The sequence below is a fragment of the Brachyhypopomus gauderio genome, unplaced genomic scaffold, assembly GCF_052324685.1.
Source record: "Brachyhypopomus gauderio isolate BG-103 unplaced genomic scaffold, BGAUD_0.2 sc93, whole genome shotgun sequence".
NCBI lineage: Eukaryota > Metazoa > Chordata > Actinopteri > Gymnotiformes > Hypopomidae > Brachyhypopomus > Brachyhypopomus gauderio.
The window spans coordinates 967501-992500 of NW_027506914.1; the positions used below are offsets into that span (position 1 = coordinate 967501).

At 46.4% G+C, this 25000-nt stretch overlaps 1 protein-coding gene across 1 annotated transcript in view; it reads right to left on the minus strand.

The window, feature by feature from the left end:
- The window catches only part of LOC143495169 (leucine-rich repeat and fibronectin type-III domain-containing protein 5-like), a 58249-nt gene that overhangs the window by 969 nt on the left and 32280 nt on the right, over window positions 1–25000 (minus strand). Inside the window, exons 2-3 of the mRNA XM_076992463.1 lie at window positions 7848–9255; window positions 1–1021 (exon numbers count right to left, since the gene is read on the minus strand). The exon at window positions 1–1021 is cut by the window's left edge and continues 969 nt beyond it. Of these exons, the coding sequence (XP_076848578.1) occupies window positions 25–1021; window positions 7848–9235 (2385 nt within the window). The 5' untranslated portion in view covers window positions 9236–9255 and the 3' untranslated portion in view covers window positions 1–24. The remainder of the gene's footprint in view (window positions 1022–7847; window positions 9256–25000) is intronic.

The following is a 25000-nucleotide window of genomic DNA, read 5'->3' on the forward strand; positions in this document are numbered from 1 at the left end:
ACAACACACTGTCTCTAACTCTCTTCACACTGTGCTCTCTAGAATCCACTCTGAGCTGGAACACATGGCTTTGCTGCCGTCTATGGCCACATTGCCCATCTGGACCAGTATTCCGTTCATGGACAGACTCCGCTTGGACCACATATTCCCAAACTTCTGTTTGCTAAGGTAGCAGTGGTGTTTGGTCAGGTCCTCGTTTAGAGAGTACCTGCGCTTGGCCCGCACCCCGTCCGTCGGCAGTGTCAGGTACTTGGTCACGGAGGGCCGGGGGTGTGCTCTCCTCAGGATGGGCGTGTCTCTGAAGCGAGAGGGGAGGGTCAGGGGGGCAGGGCCAGGGGCGGAGCCGGGCAGTAGCGGCTGCTGCAGGGCGGTGGAGTTGTTTCGGTTGGTGTTGTGAGTCTCCGCGCTGGGGGGCGGCTCCGTCTGGGCCTCGGAGCTGGCGGGGTTCGACGGTTTGGGTGCCGGCCTGCGTTTGGTCTTCAGGGACCCCGAGGAGCCGGGCCCGGGCCAGCTTGGGCTCACCTGGGAGGTGGAGGTGGAGCAGTCAGGGACGGAGGTCTCCGATGAGTGGGCCAGAGAGTCCGGAGGTCCAGCCGCGGCCTTCTGGCAGCTCTCGCCCCCCTCCGACCCCAGGACGGCGTGTTTGGACACGGAGGGGGTGAGGGTGCTGCTCTGGGCTCGGGCCCCGTTGGTCTGGGAGTGCATGCTGGCCACGGTCCCCTTGACCCGATCGCTCACGCTACACACCTTATAGCGGATCATGAGGATGACGATGAAGACGAGGACGGAGGCGACGATGATGCCCCCAATAATGATGATCATGGTGCCTCCCAGGAACTGAGACTGCATGAAGTGACAGCGCAGGTACTCGGACTCGGTGCTGAACTGAACGCAGCCCACCACGCGCGTGGCCGTCAGAGACGTGATCCCGTCGTCGTAGATCGCCAGGACGCACAGGTCATACTGTGTCCCAGCCGCCAGGTTGTTCACCAGGAAGTTTTTACTTGTTGGAGGGATCATTCTGTCAGGATTAAAGAGCACAGATGAGAATTAGGAAAGCACACAGGATTAGATGAACATGGGTTTCTGTATTCTGGATTAGGTTCCTATTAATCTCAGTTCATGTTCATGCTCTCAATATCAGACTCAATACCACTCTACAGGAGCAACTACCATATATATATATATATATATATATATATATATATATATATATATATAGCTCTTGTATTTGCATAGCTACTCCATAAAAGTTCAAAGGAGATGAATTCAGATATTCAGATAGGATGCGTAGAAAAGCAAGATTTCTTTCATAGCACACATCAATAACCAGACAGAGTGGATGGCGGTATCAGGAATCTCTCTCATCTGGTGTGTGCTCTTCAGAAGGCAGGTGTGAACCCCGTAATCTCAGGAGTGCAGGACCCCTGTAGTCCTGTTCAGGGTTCCTGTCTCGCAGCAGTGTCCTGCAGTACCTGCAGGGTCAGCTATGGCTCTGAGAGCCTTTTACTCCAGACATGAACAATGTCATCTCTTATGGAGCCCAGCGCCCTCCTCCTCCTCCACCCCCACCCCCACCACCTCCCCATCATCTCCCCTTCAGCCTGACAAACACTCGCTTCTTTCACACCCCTGAATGGAGGGCTGTGTGATTCCCACCGCACACAGAGTGGATTCTAGGCACACACACTCTCACTGGAAATGACTTTACATGCTTTAGCCTTTCACATGAAACTGCACAAGAATGTCTGCAATCGCAGTCACACACAAACATGGCTGAATGTGCAAGTTCAGGGCGCATATGCAGACACACACACAAACACACAAACACACACACACACACACAAACACACAAATACACACACTCACACACACACACACACACAAACATGGCTGAATGTGCAAGTTCAGGGCGCAAATGCAGACACACACACAAACATACACACACACACACACACACACACACAAATACACACACACTCACACACACACACACACACACACACACACACACACACAAACATGGCTGAATGTGCAAGTTCAGGGCGCATATGCAGACACACACACAAACATACACACACACACACAAATACACACATTCACACACACACACACACACACACACACACACACACACACACACACACACACACACAAACATGGCTGAATGTGCAAGTTCAGGGCGCATATGCAGACACACACACAAACATACACACACACACACACACACAAATACACACACTCACACACACACACACACACAAACATGGCTGCATGTGCAAGTTCAGGGCGCTTCCAATACATGGAGTGAATTATAGAGTCAAACAGGGTGCTCTCTCACACACACACAAACATATGCAGACACACACATATGCAGACACACACACACACACACACACAAACATATGCAGACATACTCACACACACACACACATATGCAGACACACACAAACATATGCAGACACACACACACAAACACACTCACACACATATGCAGACATACACAAATACATACACATACACAAATGCATACACACACATATGCCCACACACTAACACACACACACACACACACACACACACATACACAAACATATGCAAAAACACACAAATGCACACACACACACACACACACACACACACACACACACACCCACTCGTACATGCACAAATATGAATTCAAATAGCTTTTGTTTGGTTTCATTTATTAAAGTATATCTAAATATATTCCTCTCTGCAGCAGTGACTGTAGCAGTAAGTTCTCAGGTATAATTGTTATAGGCAATACACTCACCATCCTCGGGGAGTGCCCAGAATAACACTGTGTCCCCATACAGGTTCAGACATTTTAATATGAACAAGACCTAACCCTAACCCCTAACCATAACCCTAACTCCTAACCCCTAACCCCTAACCTCTAACCTCTAACCTCTAACCCCTAACCCCTAACCCCTAACCCTCAGAATAATGCCACACTGCTGCAGTTGGAACAGGGATCTAAGGCTGGTAAATAACAGCTTTACAACACAAAGAAAATTTGGGTTTTTTTTGGTTTCTTTTCTTGTGTTTAAGATGCAGTTTATCAAGATCAATCTTTTGCTAAAAGGAAAACAATCATGCCTCCTCTGACATTCAGTGCTTCAGTCAGGATTTGCTGAAACAGCTGCCAGGATTCACTTCTCCAACACCCTCCTATTGTGAAGGTTACTGCAGAAGGAGGAACATCTGCCCCAGGATTCACTTCTCCAACAACCTCCTAACATGGAGGTTACTGCAGAGGGAGAGGAGCTGCTTAGCTCATCACAAACTCCAGCGCCTGCCTCTCGGGCCGGGGAAACGCCCACACACACAGAACCGACAGCTGTCCTTCTGGGAACAAGATCAGAGAGAAGACACAGAAACCCAACTGAGCACAGACGTCTCATTTCTAAGGGCAGGACAGAAACAAGGATGCCAGCTGTGTGTATAACTCTGAAACACGTCTGCCTACTCAAACTTCTGTATGTTGCAGTAAACGTTTCAGATCATGACTGTATGTTATGAGAGGTACCAGAATAGTGTATAAATGTTTTAAGGTGCAGGACAGTTGTAGTCTGGTTGTAGCCAACCACACCTGCTTGGATGGATATTACCTGGACGTTTCCTCGAATAAACATTTTGCTATAGCCACAAGATCAATGTCTTATCTTCGCTTCATCATAAAACTACAGTGTTGTGAACTAATTAAATCTGACAGTGGTAAACTGCACTCCCAGCACTGGGCTGATGCAATGGCCTCGATGTTGGAAAATCTGATGCGGTAGCTGTCTTGACCATTGATTAAAGACTTAAAGGAATTAAAATTAACGGCTTGAACAAGGCTTGCGTGCACAAAGCCAAGGTTTGTGTGCCATCGGGGAAGGCTCTCCTATACAAGCAGACCAACACCACTATTTCTACCAAGTCCTGTCTCCAATATTTGTATACATATAAAACACAATTTCCTTTATAGCCCAACTTCAAGGCCAAGGCAATTTTCCAGCTGCATAACCCGATTCAGCTGATAAGCTTGTGGCCTCTGTGGTACTGTGACTCTGAGCATGAAGCTGCTCACTGGGGGGTCGTGGAAAATGAAAGGATATGCCATCCTTTATTTTCACAAATTTATTTATATTCTAATGTTTAATGTTCAGCAATTTGAATTTGCCTTTGATCCCTAGCTGACTTCTATGCTGATCTTTTTCTTAATAATAAAAAAGAACAATGAATCCATGTAATGAACAACATCCCTCCTTTCGTCTTCTCTGATTCATGTTGGCAATTAATGACACACCTAATGGTATTAATTTGTGATTGGCTGGGATTCCCTTTGTTTCATGTTGATTAGCTAATTCATGAAGTTACTGTAATTGGTTCACAAGATATTGATCAACCTTTCATCTGGCAGCACGTTGAGAGTCTTTGTGCTCCGGGACATGGAGTCAGAGTGCAAGTGATCACTCAGAAACATGGTCACGAGCTCAGCTAGAAAGGTGATCATGTGATCACTCATACACATGGTCACACGCTCAGCTTGAAAGGTGATCATGTGATCACTCATACACATGGTCACGTGCTCAGCTTGAAAGGTGATCACATGATCACTGATGACTTGAGGCCCTTGATTAGTTATGTTAATCATTCATTAACCTCAGCTTGACTAAAGGGGAAAATAAAATCTGATATAAATCTCTCTACTCATTTCGGAAGTGCACAGAACACAAGGCTGACCCTCCCCGGTCTTCTTCAGAACACAGGGCTGACACACCCAGGTCTTCTTCAGGACACAAGGCTGACCCACCCAGGTCTTCTTCAGGACACAAGGCTGACCCTCCCCGGTCTTCTTCAGAACACAGGGCTGACCCACCCAGGTCTTCTTCAGAACACAGGGCTGACTCACCCCGGTCTTCTTCAGAACACAAGGCTGACCCTCCCCGGTCTTCTTCAGAACACAGGGCTGACCCACCCAGATCTTCTTCAGAACACAGGGCTGATCCACCCAGGTCTTCTTCAGAACACAGGGCTGACACACCCAGGTCTTCTTCAGAACACAGGGCTGACACACCCAGATCTTCTTCAGAACACAGGGCTGACCCACCCCGGTCTTCTTCAGAACACAAGGCTGACCCACCCCGGTCTTCTTCAGGACACAAGGTTGACCCACCCAGGTCTTCTTCAGAACACAGGGCAGACCCACCCAGGTCTTCTTCAGGACACAAGGCTGACCCACCCAGGTCTTCTTCAGGACACAAGGCTGACCCACCCCGGTCTTCTTCAGGACACAAGGCTGACCCACCCAGGTCTTCTTCAGGACACAGGGCTGACCCACCCTGGTCTTCTTCAGGACACAAGGTTGACCCACCCTGCTCTTCTTCAGAACACAGGGCTGACCCACCCCGGTCTTCTTCAGGACACAGGGCTGACCCACCCTGCTCTTCTTCAGAACACAGGGCTTAAAGATGCAAATGGCATTCCAGTGTTTGCATCTGGATTCTGACAGACCAGGTTATCTACTAAAGGAACGGTGTGATCTTACCCTCCTCTGCCTTTCAGTGTGACTCATCCACTAAACTCTGCTTACTGCAATATGAACAAACTGTAAGATGTAACCGATTACTAAAATTAACCATCAAAATTATCAATTGATGTATATGAAATATATGACATGAAATATATGACACATATGACACGATGATATGGTTGTTGAAGTTTACTTTGAGTTTAGTTTGAGCCAGTGAGGTCTCATTTGTCTCCTCTAATGACTGTCAGTGGCCACAAAACCCAAACAGAACCTGAACCAGAACTCAAGACCCTAACAGAACATGAACCAGAACCAGAACTAGCATGAAATTAAAGTGAAGAACTTTGAGGATGGGCTATCAAAAGACATGCAGCATTACATTTCCATGAGTGAGTGATTACCTGAGTGAGTGATTATCTGTGCAAGTTATTACCTTAGTGAGTGATTACCTGTGTGAGTGATTATCTGTGTGAGTGATTATCTGAGTGAGTGATTATCTGTGTAAGTTATTACCTAAGTGAGTGATTACCTGTGTGAGTGATTATCTGTGTGAGTGATTATCTGTGTAAGTGATTACCTGAGTGATTACCTGAGTGAGTGATTATCTGTGTAAGTTATTACCTTAGTGAGTGATTACCTTAGTGAGTGATTACCTGAGTGAGTGATTATCTGTGTGAGTGATTACCTTAGTGAGTGATTACCTGAGTGAGTGATTATCTGTGTAAGTTATTACCTTAGTGAGTGATTACCTGTGTGAGTGATTACCTGTGTGAGTGAATATCTATGTAAGTGATTACCTGAGTGAGTGATTATCTTAGTGAGTGATTACCTATGTGAGTGATTATCTTAGTAAGTGGTTACCTGTGTGAGTGATTACCAGAGTGAGTGATTATCAGAGTGAGTGCTTATCTTAGTGAGTGATTACCTGAGTCAGCAATCACCTTAGTGAGCAATTACCTGAGTGAATGATTACCTGTGAGTGATTGCCTGTGTGAGTGATTACCTTAATGAGTGATTACATGTGTGAGTGATTACTTGAGTGAGTGATTACCTTAATGGGTGATTACCTTAGTGAGTGATTACCTGAGTGAGTGATTATCTGTGTAAGTTATTACCTTAGTGAGTGATTACCTGTGTGAGTGATTACCTGTGTGATTGATTACCTTAATGAGTGATTACCTGTGTGAGTGATTACCTTAATGAGTGATTACCTGTGTGAGTGATTACCTGAGTGAGTGATTACCTTAATGGGTGATTACCTTAATGAGTGATTACCTGAGTGAGTGAATAACTTAGTAATAGCTGGTCATAATATCTGAACTGTGACATCACTAACAAGCTTTACATTCACTTAGCTAAAACAAGACTTTCCTTTCTGGGTGTGGATGAAGCAATTATGTGAACAAAATCACTAGAAACCACTTCCATTACTAAAGTTCTTCACGTTTGAGAACAGCCTCCATGAATGATATGATATGAAGGATGTTATGAAGGATGTTATGATATGATGGATCTGTTTAGAAGGATTTTACATTATGAAGGATGTTACAAAGGACAGACTGATGAAGGATGTTCTGATAAGAAGGATGTTCTGATGTGATCTCCCACTCATCATCCCCCTTTGTTTAATGCTGGTTATTCAAATCCTCAATAAATGGTTTCCTCTTCCTCTTGCTGTATAATTAGGAACAGGCATTTCAAACCACACCACTTCACTGTCCCCATGTCCTTCTGGAGACCGTGAGAGTGTTAGATGTGTGATATATTGCCTGCCAGTGTCTTTTCAGTCCTTTCTACAAACCCACTGAAGCCAAATATGGTCATCTGGAATTGTTCTTTTTTCTAAGTGCAAGCTTGATTATGCAGTCGAATGCAATGTGTGTTCATCTGCAAAATCGATGAATGTATAAATAATAAATAAACATCACACGTTTGGTTTTCAAGCTTGAACACTGAAGCGAGGAACTTTTCAGGTCACAGCAGATAAAGAGAGTCATGTGTGTCATCTGGTCTGGATAAACGTGCTCATTTTACATTCCTGCTAATCTCCCATTCAATTACCCCCTCGATTGTTTGGCAATAGAAACAAGCTACACTCGTTAAGCTAATTGCCCTTATTGGCTTTCCTCTAAATGAAGGTTGTGGTTGCAAACTCAGAGAGGCGGACAGAGAAGTATTACAAAGAGCAATTGTGAAACAAGGCCTCTGCCACTTTTTGAAGTTCATACATCATGCTTTATGAAATATTCATCAAAGTCACTAAATGGAGAGAATACTCCAGCCATGGAGGTAAAAGCATTTTGTTTACCTGTAAACAAGGGAGTCGTCATACGTGCCGTTATACTGGATCTGAAACATACGGATTCCAGGGATATTCCTCTGGAAGTTGAACTTGATCAGTGCGGTGGAAGAGGTGGCTTCCGCTATCACCACCCGCTTGTCCAGGTTGGTCTTGGCATCTCCAGTATGGTTGCTGCCGTTAGCTCCAGTCCTGGTGGAGGTGGAGATGTCGGAGGAGCCAGGGTCTGGCTCCTGGATGTTATTGGTGCTGTTGGTGATGTGGGGGAGCTTGATGATCAACAAATCCACGTTTTGATGTGCCTCCCCGGCCGGGTTGGAGGAGATGCAGGTGAAGGAGCCTGTGTCCTTCACGGTGCTGATCAGGATATCCAGAGTGCCGTTGTTATAGACCACAGTGCGGGAGGAGTTCGACACCAACTTGCCCTCGGGGGATATCCAGTGAATAGCGGGCTCAGGATCGCCCCTGGCTTTGCACTTCAGCGTCACTCTCTGGCCCTCCAGCACCCTCGTCTCGTGGGAGTAACGGGTGATGAGGGGAGGTTCGCAGAGGAACTCCTCCTCTGGGATGGACCAGAAGTAGCGTCCGGTGAGGTGCGGCGGAGTGGCGCACGTCTCCAGATCGTCCTCCCGACTGAGACGCCGGAGCCAGAGGAGCTCACAGTTACAGTGTAAAGGGTTTCCTCCGAAGCTCAGTGCGAAAGAGGAGGGGTGGAGCAAACCGGACGTGGCCAGGACCTGGGCACGCTGGAACAGTGGATCCGGTGGAAGCTTCTGGAGCTTGTTGGAGGTCACGTCCAGGCGATTGAGCTTTTGCAAGAGTGAGAAGGTACCTTCAGGTATGTAATCGATCATGTTGTGGTCCAGACTGAGTGTGTGCAGACTTGTCATCTTCTGGATGGCCTCCCATGGAATGGTCTCCAGGTTATTGTAGGACAGGTCAAGCTCCTCCAGGGCCAGAAGGTCATTGAAGGCTCCCAGGTGGATGAGGGTCAATTGATTGTTGTTGAGAATCAGGTGATGGAGCTTGGACATACCGCTGAAGGTGTCGTTGCCTATTCGAGTGAGACGGTTGTGGTTCAGGTGCAAGGCTCGAAGGTTTTCCAGGTCTGCAAATGCATATGGCGTGATGTAGCTTATCGTATTCCTGGACAGGGTGAGGTCTACCAGTCTGGTCATGTTAGCAAAGTCTTTCCGTTTGACGCTGGTGATGAAGTTGTCGGCGAGTCGCAGCTCCACCGTGTGCCGGTCGATGTTCGGTGGCACGAAGAGTAGCCCTTTCTTCGCACAGAGTGTGGCGAGGTTGGGGGAGAGGATCTGACACACACATCGTTTGGGACAGATCTGGGCCTTCACTGCCATTCCGATAACCAACAGGCAGACAAGCAGTTTTTCCATCGTAAATCAGGATCAGACACCTGCGAAACAAACAGGGACGTGATTAATTAAGTGGCTCATCTGTGCCATCAAGCAGCACTGCAGCATATCAGAGCTTAAAATAAAAACATGTAAGACAGTATTCATTCTCAGTATAGTCCATAACAGTGCAGGACTGTGCAATCTTATACAGAAATCATGGTTAACCACTGTCAAGGTGTTGTACAATAATGACTCCAGTTCCTTAGCTTTGAAGAGACTTGGATTCAGTACATTAGAAATTTACCTTGAATTCAGTAATGATTCTGGCCTATTTTGTTCAAAATGCTAAAAAAAAAGCAGTTATGTGTATTTCTTTTCTTAGTACTCTCTCTCTCACACACATTATCTCTCTGAGTTTCTCTCTCTCCCTCTCACACACACAACAGCATGACTCATGTTCTCTCTGCACTGAGGTCACTTTCTCGGCACTGAGACACACGTGGGGGTGCAGAGAGCTGTTTCATAATGGCTGCGTATGAGCAGAAGATCCTCTCACACGAGGCCCCGACACGGTGGAAGAGATCCGTGTTATGTGTAGAGGGCACGTGGAGCCTCGGCAGGCCCCACTCAGCCGCCCGAGGCCCCCAGCACGCTGCATTAGATATATTAGGTAAAGGCGGCTTGGACATAATGGTGAAACAGGGCGCTTAGCACACACCCTTCTGGGAGCCTAGTCCTGCCAGAAACGCACGTCTCAGACGACACTCTCGGAGTGACTCTCTCCTGAATTTGCATAACCCAACTCTAGTACTTATCTTTATGGTCAGGGTACTGCTAGGGAAGATGTGTTGTCATCTTTGATGTTAGGAAAAATTCAGGCTTAATGGTTAAGATAAGATGGGCCATCGATGGCGTCTTCTAGCGAGGTAACGGCGTTAGATGAGGCTTGCCAAAAAGCGGCACAAATGTACCGGAATCAAAGGACCAGCGTTTTGATGTCCTTCTATTGGCAAAAATACCTGTCCAGCGGTTTTTGTAACCATGAGTAATCTCACAGCACAAGAACAAGGCAAAGTTTTACCTCTTATTATGAACTTGAACAAGCTGAAGTACGGCCCTCTTTCCCGTCTGTCTCGGGATGCTTCAAAGGGTTTATGTTGCAGTTTATTATAGGAAGTCACAAGGGTAACAAAGCCGGAAGCATGTGTGTCAGGTTGCGGACTGACTCGTTAAGAGCCTGTAGCACACGGGAAGGTCACAGCAAACGGCAAACTGGTGTCCACTCCTCCAGCAAACACCAAGATCATGTTCATTACTGGGCTGTAATTCTTTACCATCGATTTTCATTCCAGCCTATAGACACGTGCAACTCTCTATGGGGTAGAGAGAGAGAGAGAATGAGAGAGACGGAGATAGAGACAGAGAGAGAGACTGAGAAAGAGTGACAGAGAGAGAGACAGAGACTGAGATAGAGGGAGAGAGAGAGAGAGAGAGAGAGACAGAGACAGAGATAAAGACAGAGCACTGGGACTAAGTGGAAGAGAGGAAATATGAGATTGTAATGGTGAGCTCTTCACATTTGGGATGTGATGGGCGGGAATGGAACATTAACCGTCTGATTCATGTGGGTTTCCTTTCAGCTCTTGCTGAGAGTTTACAGGGTGCCTGAGCAGAAACACATCCAGCGTGTGTCTACAGATCGAGTTGCAATTTTACATGCCAAATTCGTGTAATAGCCCATTGCTTAAAACACAAATCCATTACCAGCGTCTCCTGAACACTGGAGCGCAGAACGCGCTTGTCAATTTAAGCCTGAATAGAAAATAATTGGCAACCTTGCACATTTTCTTCAACTGCACAATTACAGACGGTAACAGCCTAAAGATTGTGGTGTTCTTATATGGTGTTTAAGCCCACAGGCAAGGAGTGAGGACCCCATTCTCATTTAGATGTTGCTGCAAATGGAGAAAACCCAATATGTGATTCTGCATTCAGCAAACTCAGCCTCAGCTGTGCGGCTCACGGCGGCGTTATTAGCGCGTTCCTGCACGCCAGAGGAAATCTATACCGCACCGCAACACAAGTGGCAGACAGGCCCAAAGAAAACAGAACCCGTATTCCTAATGAAGCTGCAACCTCAATTGGTTGTATCGATCGAAGCATGCCCTTAAAACTATCACGTGCTAAACTTGAGGGGGGGCAGGGGGCGTTTTTTGCGTACCAGAGGAATACACAAGCAGCCTGTCACATTCTATCCGTGTTTCCATCGTGCCGAGAATCACCTGCAGTTTAATCTTCAGAAATGGCATCATTTGTGTAGATGGCGTGATTAGTTTGAGAGCTTATTTAACTTCTCGGCAGGGTCCACAGTGAGACGCTGATAACAGGAACTGTTCCGAGAGCGATCTGTCAGTTTGGTGCCATCACGTGCTCTCACACAGCCGAGTAACGTCTTCTTCACGTTTAAGTGTTGGACAGGAAGGAGGACAAGCCCTCTGGAGGAGACTGAGAACTGGCACATATACAAACGTGTATTATTAAAATTGCCATGCGACTTTACCAATACCAAAGGTGCCCATGTGCTAACTTCACTGAGCATGTAGACATATAACTTCAGCATAGCAGATGTTTCTGTCCAGGTTTGGACTTTACAGAATGTGTCAGTGTAAAGTTAAGGTTACCTCTCCGGTTAGAGCGCTACTCTTAAACATCGGTCCACATCGGACCAGTACCAGGACCAGGGATGAGGCAGCTGGGTCCGCTGGTTTAGTATGGCAAATCTGAGGCAGTCCAGGGTCAAGAACCCAAAAACGGGATGACACACGTCACAGAACGGCTCAGGTAGCCACTGTTTCGCTTCAGGAGGAGTAACACTGCTGTAGCTTCCTGACTACACGTGGTCAGCAGCACTGCCGACACCTTCGCATTGTAGCTTATTGTAGATTTTTTAGACACATTTCTGCCAGTATAGATGAACTGAAGCATCCTGACACTCCTCTCTGGTCTCTCCTGACACACCTACCTCTCCGTTGTAGCTCTGACTGCCATGTGGTAGAGGCACCACTGCACAGCAGTTCTAAACACATCTCAGCACGACCGAATGCATGACGGAAAACATCAGAAATCAGAATGTCAAACTGAAAACAGCAATCTGGTCATGCTTGCTGTGTTTACGATCTGTACAGAGATGAGTAGTGTGCACACTGCTTTAAACCAAAACAAAGATGATTTATTCCACAAATAGTTGCACGTTAGAACAAGGAGGATGTTACACAGGCCATTGTGAATTAATATGCATAGAGTATAGTGTCTGATTATAGAATAATATAGAGATATGGTGGAAATTTTGCAGTGTTCAGTTACAGCACTTGAGTTCTTCCGTTTGCTATCTGTATTTGTCCTGAATGTTTCTGGATGTGAATTACTGCACGACCTCATGATTCCCACTTTGCATTCTGTAAATGATGCATATGTGACGTTTTCTATCACCCGCGGACAGAGGCACTGATGATGACGATGGGGATGATGTGAGGATGAAGGCTCCTGCGTGATGAGAGAGGAGGGCGGGCGACCACGCTGTCTGAGCCAGAGACACTGACAGAAGACACCTCAGAGAATGTGGAGGTGCTGGATTAAATCCCCCGTGTGACGTCCAGGCCGGTTGTGAACGCTGCCTCTCACCTCCTCTGACGGCCCCTCTACGTGTGTGTCTCACAGCATGAGACATTTACACACTACACAACTGAACTCTCTGTCTACTTCAGCTGAGGCACTAATCTTCCCTGACATGGTGCTATCTTTTTTTTTTGCACCAAAACTTCACCGTGGGTCCCTTAGAGGAGCGACACATGAGAACAGTTTGTGACTGCATGTGCAGCGATGCAGGAACTGTCCTTCAAACAGAAGGATGACCTTCAGAGTGCAGAATGACCTTCAGAGTGCAGCGCTCTCCACCACCCGCCATCCCGACACAGGCCACACCAGGACACCTCATGCTGCTTCTCTTGAGTTCATTAACACCTGCTGTACAAACAGTGTTAAGTGCTCAGTGTTAAGTGCTGTTTGAGCTTTAACACTCCTTTGCTGTTAAGATATTTAGTTGTTCGTTATTCTTTCCCTGTCGTTTATCAAGATTCCCGAGTTCCTTCCATTGCTTTTCATCTGAGGTGAAAAATATCTCACCACAAACCAGCACCTTCTCAAACCCCACTGGGTCTCTCACTGAATTATAAAAGATGTTCAGATGCTATCCACTCAGGTCTCACCAGCAGCCAGCGTGCTGACAACACGTAGTCCTGACTCCAGCGTCTGCTGCCTGGTGTAGTGTACTGACATTTGTGCCTGGCCCAAAAGATGGAGGGGGAGAGGGAGAGAGAGAAGAGCAGAATAGACAGGGAGAGAAACAGAGAGAGTCAGGGAAAGGGAAAGAGAGAGAGAGAGAGGTTCAGAGACAGGGAGAGATAGAGAGAGAGTCAGAGAAAGAGAAAGAGAGAGAGAGGGAGACTCAGAGAGAGGGAGCAGGATAAAGAAGCACAGAGGCAGGGAGAGAGGCAGAGAACAGGAGGCAGGAAGTCAGAGAGAGAGAGAGACAGATGGAGACAGAGAGGGTGAGAGAGAGACAGAAAGAAAGAGAGAGACAGACGGAGACAGAGAGGGTGAGAGAGAGACAGAGAACAGGAGGCAGGAAGTCAGAGAGAGAGAGAGAGACAGACGGAGACAGAGAGGGTGAGAGAGAGGCAGAGAGGGAGAGAGAGACAGACGGAGACAGAGAGGGTGAGAGAGAGGCAGAGAACAGGAGGCAGGAAGTCAGAGAGAGAGAGAGAGACAGACGGAGACAGAGAGGGTGAGAGAGAGACAGAGAGAAAGAGAGAGACAGACGGAGACAGAGAGGGTGAGAGAGAGGCAGAGAACAGGAGGCAGGAAGTCAGAGAGAGAGAGAGAGACACAGACGGAGACAGAGAGGGTGAGAGAGAGACAGAGAGAAAGAGAGAGACAGATGGAGACAGAGAGGGTGAGAGAGAGGCAGAGAGGGAGAGAGAGACAGGCGGAGACAGAGAGGGTGAGAGAGAGGCAGAGAACAGGAGGCAGGAAGTCAGAGAGAGAGAGAGAGGCAGACGGAGACAGCGAGGGTGAGAGAGAGACAGAGAGAAAGAGAGAGACAGACGGAGACAGAGAGGGTGAGAGAGAGGCAGAGAGGGAGAGAGAGACAGACGGAGACAGAGAGGGTGAGAGAGAGGCAGAGAACAGGAGGCAGGAAGTCAGAGAGAGAGAGAGACAGACGGAGACAGAGAGGTTGAGAGAGAGACAGAGAGAAAGAGAGAGACAGACGGAGACAGAGAGGGTGAGAGAGAGGCAGAGAACAGGAGGCAGGAAGTCAGAGAGAGAGAGAGAGACAGACGGAGACAGAGAGGGTGAGAGAGAGACAGAGAGAAAGAGAGAGACAGACGGAGACAGAGAGGGTGAGAGAGAGGCAGAGAGGGAGAGAGAGACAGGCAGAGACAGAGAGGGTGAGAGAGAGGCAGAGAACAGGAGGCAGGAAGTCAGAGAGTGAGAGAGAGACAGACGGAGACAGCGAGGGTGAGAGAGAGACAGAGAGAAAGAGAGAGACAGACGGAGACAGAGAGGGTGAGAGAGAGGCAGAGAACAGGAGGCAGGAAGTCAGAGAGAGAGTGAGAGACAGACGGAGACAGAGAGGGAGGTGTGGCATGAGTCTGAGCCCTAAGGCTCAATGAGATCTTCCCCAGCCCCATGCAGCAGTGAGCATCCCTGACTCAAACTCTCTTTCTCTTTTTCTCTCTCTCTCTCTCTCACTCACACTCACACACATACACACACACACACACACACACACACACACACACACACACACACACACACACACACACACACATACACATATCCTACATCTTGATAGGAGACGCACGAGCTGGCTGGCTTTTAGCAGCCCACGCCTGGGCAACACAACAGTGGAAGGCAATTAGATTTCTTCTGTGGTATATAGATCTGTGCCATTTTCATTGTTTCATATGCCTGCCATCCACCCCACCCCCCTCCTCACTTCCCCCCTGCCTGCTGGGGTTTGTAGTTTTAGAGGATGTTTCATGCAGCACGGTGGAGTTGCGTTCACCTGAATGGCTCTGACTTTGAATGAAATTCGACAGTCACTGACTGGTCTTCTGAATTTCAGCCACAGCTGCTGGTTTTCCTGCAAAAATACAAACTCTAAAAAGCTTTATGGGTAAAAGCCTGTGACTGACCGCTCCCCCCCCTTCCACCCCCAGCTGCCCCCCCGCGGTAGCGCCCTCTCCTGGGGGAGGCTTCTTTCTCTTGCACTATGCAGTGTGCGGTGTGTGGTGTACAGTATGTGGTGTGCAGTGTGTGGTGTGTAATGTGTGTTGTACGGTGTACAGTCTGGTGTACAGGGTGATGTGCAGTGTGTGGTGTACAGTGTGCGGTGTACAGTGTGGTGTGCAGTGTGTGGTGTACAGGGTGTGGTATACAGGGTGATGTGCAGTGTGTGGTGTACAGGGTGTGGTGTACAGGGTGACGTGCAGTGTGCAGTGTGTGGTGTGTAATATGTGTTGTACGGTGTACAGTGTGGTGTACAGGGTGATGTGCAGTGTGTGGTGTACAGTGTGTGGTGTACAGTGTGGTGTACAGGGTGTGGTGTACAGGGTGATGTGCAGTGTGCGGTGTGCAGTGTGTGGTGTACAGTGTGGTGTAGTGTTGTCATCAGTCTGTAGAGATATATGTATTTAGAGATATCTGTATGTAGAGATATCAGTATGTTGCTATCTGTATGTAGAGATATCAGAATGTAGAGATATCTGTATGTAGAGATATCAGTATGTTGCTATCTGTATGTAGAGATATCAGAATGTAGAGATATCTGTATGTAGAGATATCAGTATGTTGCTATATGTATGTAGAGATATCAGAATGTAGAGATAGCTGAATGTTGGTATAGATGCATGTAGAGACAAACCCCCCCGGTCAGGGTTTGTATATCAGACCAGTGCTCTATCCTGTAACCCCATCAACATACGTAGGTGGCATGTCAAGATACAGGAGAAAAGTGAGATCGCACATTTTAATGTGTTAATAACAACCCGAGACATGGACACAAAATAAGTGACTTCAGTAGGTGCTCCTTAACTCCGCCTCCCTGCCCCTTCTATCCAATAACACGTCACCTCAGTGGCCAAGAATGTAAATTATCATGGCAATACCATCTTAAGGTGTGACTTCAGCAGTGAGGTGACCAAGCATGTTTGACAGCACTGTCACGTAACCCAGAAAAACCAGAGTAAGACCAGTAAACCCAGAGTAAAACCCAGAGTAAAACCAGTAAACCCAGAGTAAACCTGTGACTCAGAATTTTTTTTGAATTGCAGTTTCTGATTTTATATTGTATTATTATTATTCTGCTTCTGCTATATTTTGACAGACTGAATAACAATGTGCACAAAGGCAAATTTCACACTTATGACAAGTGATGCTGAATCTGAGGTGTGTGTGTGTGTGTTTGCGTGTGTGCGTGTGTGTGTGTGTGTGTGTGTGTGTGTGTGTGTGTGTGTGTGTGTGTGTGTGCAATGAGCTCAAGACACTTAATTGAACGAGAAAATGAATTCAGCAAACGCATACATTGATTTGAATTTTAATAAAAACGACGACTCCTGTAATACTGTGCAGATCATATTGGAGTCTTAACACCAAGCTGCTGTTCCTCTAATTCCAGGTCTTTGAACATTATTGTGCAGGTTTGGCATCAGAGATGAAGCCCCACCCCCCGCCGCTATAACCAGCAGGTGTGTGATTAAGTGAGCGGTGCGATCAGACCCAACGGACCAAAAGAAGTCTCTTATCTTCTTGTAGTTCTATTCAGAGCCACACAGAACAAGGGGATGGTGACTCAGTGCTGTGGTGCAGATAACCGCCCTAGTGGCAATAACTGACCCCTGATCAACACACCCTACATGACAATAACTGACCCCTGATCAACACACCCTACATGACGATAACTGACCCCTGATCAACACACCCTACATGACAATAACTGACCCCTGATCAACACACCCTACATGACGATAACTGACCCCTGATCAACACACTCTACATGACAATAACTGACCTCTGATCAACACAGCCTACATGACAATAACTGACCCCTGATCAACACACCCTACATGACAATAACTGACCCCTGATCAACACACCCTACATGACGATAACTGACCCCTGATCAACACACCCTACATGACAATAACTGACCTCTGATCAACACACCCTACATGACAATAACTGACCCCTGATCAACACACCCTACATGACAATAAATGACCCCTGATCAACACACCCAACATGACAATAACTGACCCCTGATCAACACACCCTACATGACAATAACTGACCCCTGATCAACACACCCTACATGACGATAACTGACCCCTGATCAACACACCCTACATGACAATAACTGACCCCTGATCAACACACCCTACATGACGATAACTGACCCCTGATCAACACACTCTACATGACAATAACTGACCTCTGATCAACACAGCCTACATGACAATAACTGACCCCTGATCAACACACCCTACATGACAATAACTGACCCCTGATCAACACACCCTACATGACGATAACTGACCCCTGATCAACACACCCTACATGACAATAACTGACCTCTGATCAACACACCCTACATGACAATAACTGACCCCTGATCAACACACCCTACATGACAATAAATGACCTCTGATCAACACACCCAACATGACAATAACTGACCCCTGATCAACACACCCTACATGACAATAACTGACCCCTGATCAACACACCCTACATGACAATAACTGACCCCTGATCAACACACCCTACATGACAGTAACTGACCCTAGATCAACACACCCTACATGACAATAACTGACCCCTGATCAACAAACCCTACATGACAATAACTGACCCCTGATCAACAAACCCTACATGACAATAACTGACCCCTGATCAACACAACCTACATGACAATAACTGACCCCTGATCAACACACCCTACATGACAATAACTGACCTCTGATCAACACACCCTACATGATGATAACTGACCCCTGATCAACACACCCTACATGACGATAACTGACCCCTGATCAACTCGCCCTACATGACAATAACTGACCCTTGATCAACTCGCCCTACATGACAATAACTGACCCCTGATCAACACACCCTACATGACAGTAACTGACCCCTGATCAACAAACCCTACATGACAATAACTGACCCTGATCAACACACCCTACATGACGATAACTGACCCCTGATCAACACACCCTACATGACGATAACTGACCTCTGATCAACACACCCTACATGACGATAACTAACCCACGATCAACACGCCCTAAATAAAAATAACGGACCACTGAACAACACACCCTACATGACAATAAATTACCCCTGATCAACACACCCTACATGACAATAACTGACCCTGATCAACTCGCCCTACATGACAATAAATGACCACTGATCAACACACCCAACATGACAATAACTGACCCCTGATCAACAAACCCTACATGACAATAACTGACCCCTGATCAACACACCCTACATGACAATAACTGACCACTGATCAACACACCCTACATGACAATAACTGACCCCTGATCAACACACCCTACATGACGATAACTGACCCCTGATCAACATACCCTACATGACAATAACTGACCTCTGATCAACACACCCTACATGACAATAACTGACCCCTGATCAACACACCCTACATGACAATAAATGACCCCTGATCAACACACCCAACATGACAATAACTGACCCCTGATCAACACACCCTACATGACAATAACTGACCCCTGATCAACACACCCTACATGACAATAACTGACCCCTGATCAACACACCCTACATGACAGTAACTGACCCTAGATCAACACACCCTACATGACAATAACTGACCCCGGATCAACAAACCCTACATGACAATAACTGACCCCTGATCAACAAACCCTACATGACAATAACTGACCCCTGATCAACACAACCTACATGACAATAACTGACCCCTGATCAACACACCCTACATGACAATAACTGACCTCTGATCAACACACCCTACATGATGATAACTGACCCCTGATCAACACACCCTACATGACGATAACTGACCCCTGATCAACTCGCCCTACATGACAATAACTGACCCTTGATCAACTCGCCCTACATGACAATAACTGACCCCTGATCAACACACCCTACATGACAGTAACTGACCCCTGATCAACAAACCCTACATGACAATAACTGACCCTGATCAACACACCCTACATGACGATAACTGACCCCTGATCAACACACCCTACATGACGATAACTGACCTCTGATCAACACACCCTACATGACGATAACTAACCCACGATCAACACGCCCTAAATAAAAATAACGGACCACTGAACAACACACCCTACATGACAATAAATTACCCCTGATCAACACACCCTACATGACAAGAACTGACCCTGATCAACTCGCCCTACATGACAATAAATGACCACTGATCAACACACCCAACATGACAATAACTGACCCCTGATCAACAAACCCTACATGACAATAACTGACCCCTGATCAACACACCCTACATGACAATAACTGACCACTGATCAACACACCCTACATGACAATAACTGACCCCTGATCAACACACCCTACATGACGATAACTGACCCCTGATCAACATACCCTACATGACAATAACTGACCTCTGATCAACACACCCTACATGACAATAACTGACCCCTGATCAACACACCCTACATGACAATAAATGACCCCTGATCAACACACCCAACATGACAATAACTGACCCCTGATCAACACACCCTACAAGACAATAACTGACCCCTGATCAACACACCCTACATGACAATAACTGACCCTAGATCAACACACCCTACATGACAATAACTGACCCCGGATCAACAAACCCTACATGACAATAACTGACCCCTGATCAACAAACCCTACATGACAATAACTGACCCCTGATCAACACAACCTACATGACAATAACTGACCCCTGATCAACACACCCTACATGACAATAACTGACCTCTGATCAACACACCCTACATGATGATAACTGACCCCTGATCAACACACCCTACATGACGATAACTGACCCCTGATCAACTCGCCCTACATGACAATAACTGACCCTTGATCAACTCGCCCTACATGACAATAACTGACCCCTGATCAACACACCCTACATGACAGTAACTGACCCCTGATCAACAAACCCTACATGACAATAACTGACCCTGATCAACACACCCTACATGACGATAACTGACCCCTGATCAACACACCCTACATGACGATAACTGACCTCTGATCAACACACCCTACATGACGATAACTAACCCATGATCAACACGCCCTAAATAAAAATAACGGACCACTGAACAACACACCCTACATGACAATAAATTACCCCTGATCAACACACCCTACATGACAATAACTGACCCTGATCAACTCGCCCTACATGACAATAAATGACCACTGATCAACACACCCAACATGACAATAACTGACCCCTGATCAACAAACCCTACATGACAATAACTGACCCCTGATCAACACACCCTACATGACAATAACTGACCACTGATCAACACACCCTACATGACGATAACTGACCCCTGATCAACACACCCTACATGACGATAACTGACCCCTGATCAACACACCCTACATGACAATAACTGACCCCTGATCAACACACCCTACATGACAATAACTGACCCCTGATCAACTCGCCCTACATGACAATAACTGACCCTTGATCAACTCGCCCTACATGACAATAACTGACCCCTGATCAACACACCCTACATGACAGTAACTGACCCTAGATCAACAAACCCTACATGACAATAACTGACCCCTGATCAACACACCCTACATGACAATAACTGACCCCTGATCAACACACCCTACATGACAATAACTGACCCCTGATCAACAAACCCTACATGACAATAACTGACCCCTGATCAACACAACCTACATGACAATAACTGACCCCTGATCAACACACCCTACATGACAATAACTGGCCCTTGATCAACACACCCTACATGAAAATAACTGACCCTTGATCAACACACCCTACATGACAATAACTGACCCATGATCAACACACCCTACATAACAATAACTGACCCCTGATCAACAAACCCTACATGACAATAACTGACCCCTGATCAACACGCCCTACATGACAATAACTGACCCCTGATCAATACACCCTACATGACAATAACTGACACCTGATCAACAAACCCTACATGACAATAACTGACCCTGATCAACACACCCTACATGACAATAACTGGCCCTTGATCAACACACCCTACATGAAAATAACTGACCCTTGATCAACACACCCTACATGACAATAACTGACCCATGATCAACACACCCTACATGACAATAACTGACCCCTGATCAACAAACCCTACATGACAATAACTGACCCCTGATCAACACGCCCTACATGACAATAACTGACCCCTAATCAATAAACCCTACATGACAATAACTGACACCTGATCAACAAACCCTATATGACAATAACTGACCCTGATCAACAAACCCTACATGACAATAACTGGCCCTGATCAACACACCCTACAGGACAATACCTGACACCTGATCAACACAACCTACATGACAATAACTGACCCCTGATCAACACGCCCTACATGACAATAAATGACCCATGATCAACACACCCTACATGACAATAACTGACCCCTGATCAACACGCCCTACATGACAATAACTGACCCTGATCAACACAACCTACATGACAATAACTGACCCCTGATCAACACACCCTACATGACAATAACTGACCCCTGATCAACATGCCCTACATGACAATAACTGGCCCCTGATAAACACCCTACATGACAATAACTGACCACTGATCAACACGCCCTACATGACAATAACTGACCCCTGATCAACACACCCTACATGACAATAACTGACCCCTGATCAACACACCCTACATGACGATAACTGACCCCTGATCAACACACCCTACATGACAATAAATGACCCCTGATCAACACACCCTACATGACAATAACTGACCCCTGATCAACACACCCTACATGACAGTAACTGACCCTAGATCAACACACCGTACATGACAATAACTGACCCCTGATCAACAAACCCTACATGACAATAACTGACCCCTGATCAACAAACCCTACATGACAATAACTGACCCCTGATCAACACAACCTACATGACAATAACTGACCCCTGATCAACACACCCTACATGACAATAACTGACCTCTGATCAACACACCCTACATGATGATAACTGACCCCTGATCAACACACCCTACATGACGATAACTGACCCCTGATCAACTCGCCCTACATGACAATAACTGACCCTTGATCAACACGCCCTACATGACAATAACTGACCCCTAATCAATAAACCCTACATGACAATAACTGACACCTGATCAACAAACCCTATATGACAATAACTGACCCTGATCAACAAACCCTACATGACAATAACTGGCCCTGATCAACACACCCTACAGGACAATACCTGACACCTGATCAACACAACCTACATGACAATAACTGACCCCTGATCAACACGCCCTACATGACAATAAATGACCCATGATCAACACACCCTACATGACAATAACTGACCCCTGATCAACACGCCCTACATGACAATAACTGACCCTGATCAACACAACCTACATGACAATAACTGACCCCTGATCAACACACCCTACATGACAATAACTGACCCCTGATCAACATGCCCTACATGACAATAACTGGCCCCTGATAAACACCCTACATGACAATAACTGACCACTGATCAACACGCCCTACATGACAATAACTGACCCCTGATCAACACACCCTACATGACAATAACTGACCCCTGATCAACACACCCTACATGACGATAACTGACCCCTGATCAACACACCCTACATGACAATAAATGACCCCTGATCAACACACCCTACATGACAATAACTGACCCCTGATCAACACACCCTACATGACAGTAACTGACCCTAGATCAACACACCGTACATGACAATAACTGACCCCTGATCAACAAACCCTACATGACAATAACTGACCCCTGATCAACAAACCCTACATGACAATAACTGACCCCTGATCAACACAACCTACATGACAATAACTGACCCCTGATCAACACACCCTACATGACAATAACTGACCTCTGATCAACACACCCTACATGATGATAACTGACCCCTGATCAACACACCCTACATGACGATAACTGACCCCTGATCAACTCGCCCTACATGACAATAACTGACCCTTGATCAACTCGCCCTACATGACAATAACTGACCCCTGATCAACACACCCTACATGACAGTAACTGACCCCTGATCAACAAACCCTACATGACAATAACTGACCCTGATCAACACACCCTACATGACGATAACTGACCCCTGATCAACACACCCTACATGACGATAACTGACCTCTGATCAACACACCCTACATGACGATAACTAACCCATGATCAACACGCCCTAAATAAAAATAACGGACCACTGAACAACACACCCTACATGACAATAAATTACCCCTGATCAACACACCCTACATGACAATAACTGACCCTGATCAACTCGCCCTACATGACAATAAATGACCACTGATCAACACACCCAACATGACAATAACTGACCCCTGATCAACAAACCCTACATGACAATAACTGACCCCTGATCAACACACCCTACATGACAATAACTGACCACTGATCAACACACCCTACATGACGATAACTGACCCCTGATCAACACACCCTACATGACGATAACTGACCCCTGATCAACACACCCTACATGACAATAACTGACCCCTGATCAACACACCCTACATGACAATAACTGACCCCTGATCAACACGCCCTACATGACAATAACTGACCCCTGATCAACTCGCCCTACATGACAATAACTGACCCTTGATCAACTCGCCCTAGACAATAACTGACCCCTGATCAACACACCTTACATGACAGTAACTGACCCTAGATCAACAAACCCTACATGACAATAACTGACCCCTGATCAACACACCCTACATGACAATAACTGACCCCTGATCAACACACCCTACATGACAATAACTGACCCCTGATCAACAAACCCTACATGACAATAACTGACCCCTGATCAACACAACCTACATGACAATAACTGACCCCTGATCAACAAACCCTACATGACAATAACTGACCCCTGATCAACAAACCCTACATGACAATAACTGACCCCTGATCAACACGCCCTACATGACAATAACTGACCCCTGATCAATACACCCTACATGACAATAACTGACACCTGATCAACAAACCCTACATGACAATAACTGACCCTGATCAACACACCCTACATGACAATAACTGGCCCTTGATCAACACACCCTACATGAAAATAACTGACCCTTGATCAACACACCCTACATGACAATAACTGACCCATGATCAACACACCCTACATGACAATAACTGACCCCTGATCAACAAACCCTACATGACAATAACTGACCCCTGATCAACACGCCCTACATGACAATAACTGACCCCTAATCAATAAACCCTACATGACAATAACTGACACCTGATCAACAAACCCTACATGACAATAAC